The following is a 3,700-nucleotide window of genomic DNA, read 5'->3' as shown; positions in this document are numbered from 1 at the left end:
ATTTTTTTTTTTTTGTTAGTAAATTTGGGCTATTAGAGGAGGCAAGGAGCAAGAGTTGGGAGGTTTTTCTTATGAAATCACTACTGGAGGAGGAGGAGGAGGAGGAGGAGCTGAAGTTACGTGTTTAAAATTTCATTATCCTCTTAAGATTTTTTTAAAAAAATATCAAGCATTTATTTATTGTGCCGATGGTTAGTATTTGTGAAAGCAACGTTTATGCAGCTTTGAAAAAATGCTTCCGAGCCTAAGGACCATGTCAATCATGAATTCAAATTTCAAATGGGGAAAAGAAAAAAAGATTAAAATAAAGGAATTCTGGAAGCCCAAGTTTCCCAAGGCCCAATATGTAGCCCAGGGAACCGTGCAGAGCTCATCAAGTATTAGCCCATTTCAGGCCTGTCAAAGTCCCATTAACAAAACCAATTGAATCCCAACGGCTCAAATAATTCAAAATACTACACAGAGCGAGAGATCCCAACCTCCCAAAACCTCATCACCACGATGAATTCCTTCGCCAGCACCCTCTCCCTCTTTCTCTCCCTCCACGACGACTCGGACCTCGACGACAACGACCCCGTCCACCCCTTGCTATCCCTCTTGGACGCCTTACTCTCCTCCATGGCCGCCCTCTGCTTAACACGCCACCACCTCCTAGCCCCCACCATCGACCGCAGCGTCAAGATGATCCCGAACCGTAGCAGCGATGACTCAGTTCTTCGAACCCCCGATCATGGAGATGGCGGCAAGAGAGCTTCATCCGGTACCACTCCACCAGCCCCCCTGATAGTGAAGAGCCGACAATTTACGGCCCTGTTCGATGGCGGTGAGGGCGTGGTGCGAATGCTTCGGTTTGAGGTATAGAAGTTTTCCGTTTGAGCGTGAGGGTTTGATTTGGATTTTTAAGGGTTTTGGTTGTACAAAGATGGTTTAGGGTTTTGGGGACACGATCGAAGACGAAATTTGAGGTACAGGGTCTTGATTTTCGTTATAGGAAAACCATTAATCCCATCTCCTTAATTTTTTTCCCCCAATATTCTGGTTTAGCTTGATCGAATACAAGATTAGGAAAATCTTTAATCCCATCTCTTTTTTGTTTTCTATATTCTGGCTTAGTTTTGTCAATTGCTGAAGATGAGGGGATGGGTTAGGATATTTGTAACAATAGGGATTTAATGCGAATGAATATTTTCCTAAATCTACTTCCTCATTTTGATTTCTCTCCCTATACATCTGTGTTTGTTTTTTGTTGGATTCAATGGGCTTGGTAAATGTTAATGTTGCTGTGAGATTTCCTTTTTTGTTTTTTTTTTCGTGGATGATGCCCCTATGACCCAATTTACTGCCAGATTTAAACAACCAAAATACTGTGAATTACTGATTTACAAAACACACGTGAAATGAATGAAATGGAATGTGGCTGATCTGGGAGGCAAACTTGTTAGCTTCAGAAAACTTGTCGAGTAGTGATTAAAATTTGTCAGGAAAACAATGAATCTTGCAAAGAAAAATGTTTGAATTTACAGAAAAAGAAAGCTTGCCTCTTTCAGTTGTAACTTTTGTGAGAGTATTTATTTGTTCTAAAAGGTTTTGGTAATAATTGATTTCAATGTGCAGATATGATGATTCTTAGACAGCTTTTGGTCCCTTCTCTCTCTATCTTCGCCCCCTCACTTTTTCTTGTTCTTAGAACTTACGCTTTGAAATTCTTCAATCAAACCATCATCTTGTGATGCTGCTAGACATTCGTCAGTTCTAGTCGCCACCCAGCTACAATTTTTTAACTATCCTATGTTATTCTTCCAACTATCTTGACGTATGAGTAGATCTCCACATTTGCAACTGAAAAGAAGAGCTCTCATACAACTAAAATACTTCTAAAAGTTTATAAAGAATAAAGATAGACAGCAGTTGATTTAAACCAGACATGTGGTGCTATTTCACTGTCAACGCACTTGTCCTTGATGTATTTTATTTATATTACTTTAGTTCTAAATCTTGTATTATCCCTATAAACAGTTTTTCGACTAATTTTAACTACAAACAAGAAATCAGAGCAATCCATACGTATTCTGGTGCCTTGAAGAGCATGTGAAACTGTAGGAGCAACTCAATTCATGTCAACCTCTCACCAATGACTTGGAGAGATTCATGTGTGCTCCAAAACAGTATAATTCCAGAAAAATGGTATGAGAATTCCAAAAAATAAAAAAACTAGCATTTTGAAATTCGCAACACGCAAATATTAGAAACTCAGGAGGCAGTAACCACTTGGGTAAGTTTTTTCTAGAAGTCGATGGGTAGAGACTTGGGATTAAATTCTCAGCTGCCAAACAGAAAAAAGATTGGAAACTTTTGAATACCTTGCATTTGTTGATTTCCTTGTTAATTACGACGGCGATCACATTTAGGCTCATGTGGTGTCAATTTCGGAATGTCTCCGCCTAATGGGACTTTAAATGGATTTGGATTTGGCTAAAAAATTTTCTTGCTGCCAAATCCTTCCTCTCAAGCTTAATGTGCTGGCATAGTTTTAACTTTTGAGTTTTTTGGTTCTCTTGTTAAGTTCTTATGTAGTATGGATGTGCAGAAAGTCAAACAAGCAATGAAGTCGGTTCTTTTGATTTAATAATTCAATAATGAAATATTTTAAAGGGTAAAATCCGGCAACACCTCCCGATTTCTCTTCCATGTGTTTTTGAAAACTATAAAAAAAAACTTCCTAAGATTAAAATTTAGTGACAAGATAAACTTTCCGCTAATTGACTGTTAGTCAACCTTTAAGTATATATAAAAAAATGAACAAAATGATAATTTTGTCATTTTTTATTCACTTGTGATTAGATCACTTAAAATAATAATATTAACTTAATAAATAAATTCAAAAAAATTATTCAGTTCAGTACAATATGTTTTAGAAATTGAACTCGTAAATAAATTGAACACCTAATTCTCAAGTTAACCACCCTGTTAGCATTGGTGACCACATGAGCTTAATCGTCTTATTTTGATGATATTAGTGGTTGTAGGTAAGCTTAACTTTGCATGTTAAGTTATGGTAAATATAATCACAAATGCAAAGATTAAGTAAATTCTTAATAGGTTGGAAATCATCAAAAAGGGGGAGCTTGTTAGCGTGGCTGACTACACTATCATATTTAATGAGCTTTGAAGATATTAACATTTGTTGTTCATAGTGTTCTCTTATCTTTGCAAATCATGTTTAGTACAGGTACTTGTAAATAAAGTACTGGATTAAAGGCAAAGATCGGACTGAGTTGACGTCGAGTAAGAAAGATCAAAAAGTCACTCACTCGGAAAGGATCCAAGCACAACAAGAGGAAGCCTAATGTAGAATTATATGTAATAGGATTTTTGTTTGAGGTAGTATATTTTTGTAACTCTTGTGGTTTTATTTCATACTTGATTTCTAAGCAAGGGTTAAGCAAATTAACATACATACTAAGACACATGGATTTATAAGATTTCACGAAGTCACAAACTTAACATACATAGTTTTCAAAGTTAAATAAAAGGGTTTGTCAAACGAATTATAAACTCAAATATGTTTTCATAAGAGACAAGTTTTTTAACATCTTGGTTTTATAAGCATTTACATACTTTGTCTCGGTTTTGTCAAAATGAGCTTTATGTCCCAAAGCCTCAAGAAAGTCAAGCATATTTTTTATAAGACATACTTAGC

The 3,700-nt window shown here is 36.2% G+C and overlaps 1 protein-coding gene across 1 annotated transcript; it reads left to right on the top strand.

Moving 5' to 3' along the window:
- The first annotated feature begins 464 nt into the window (after positions 1-464).
- Positions 465-3,281, top strand: LOC131160125 (uncharacterized). Its single transcript, XM_058115480.1, has 2 exons — positions 465-855; positions 3,230-3,281. The coding sequence occupies exons 1-2, from the start codon at positions 502-504 to the stop codon at positions 3,254-3,256; spliced, it is 381 nt and encodes a 126-aa protein (XP_057971463.1). The 5' UTR covers positions 465-501; the 3' UTR covers positions 3,257-3,281.
- Positions 3,282-3,700: the final 419 nt, after the last annotated feature.

The sequence above is a fragment of the Malania oleifera genome, chromosome 1, assembly GCF_029873635.1.
Source record: "Malania oleifera isolate guangnan ecotype guangnan chromosome 1, ASM2987363v1, whole genome shotgun sequence".
NCBI classification, from domain to species: domain Eukaryota; kingdom Viridiplantae; phylum Streptophyta; class Magnoliopsida; order Santalales; family Ximeniaceae; genus Malania; species Malania oleifera.
This window is presented reverse-complemented; position numbering and strand designations above follow the sequence as displayed.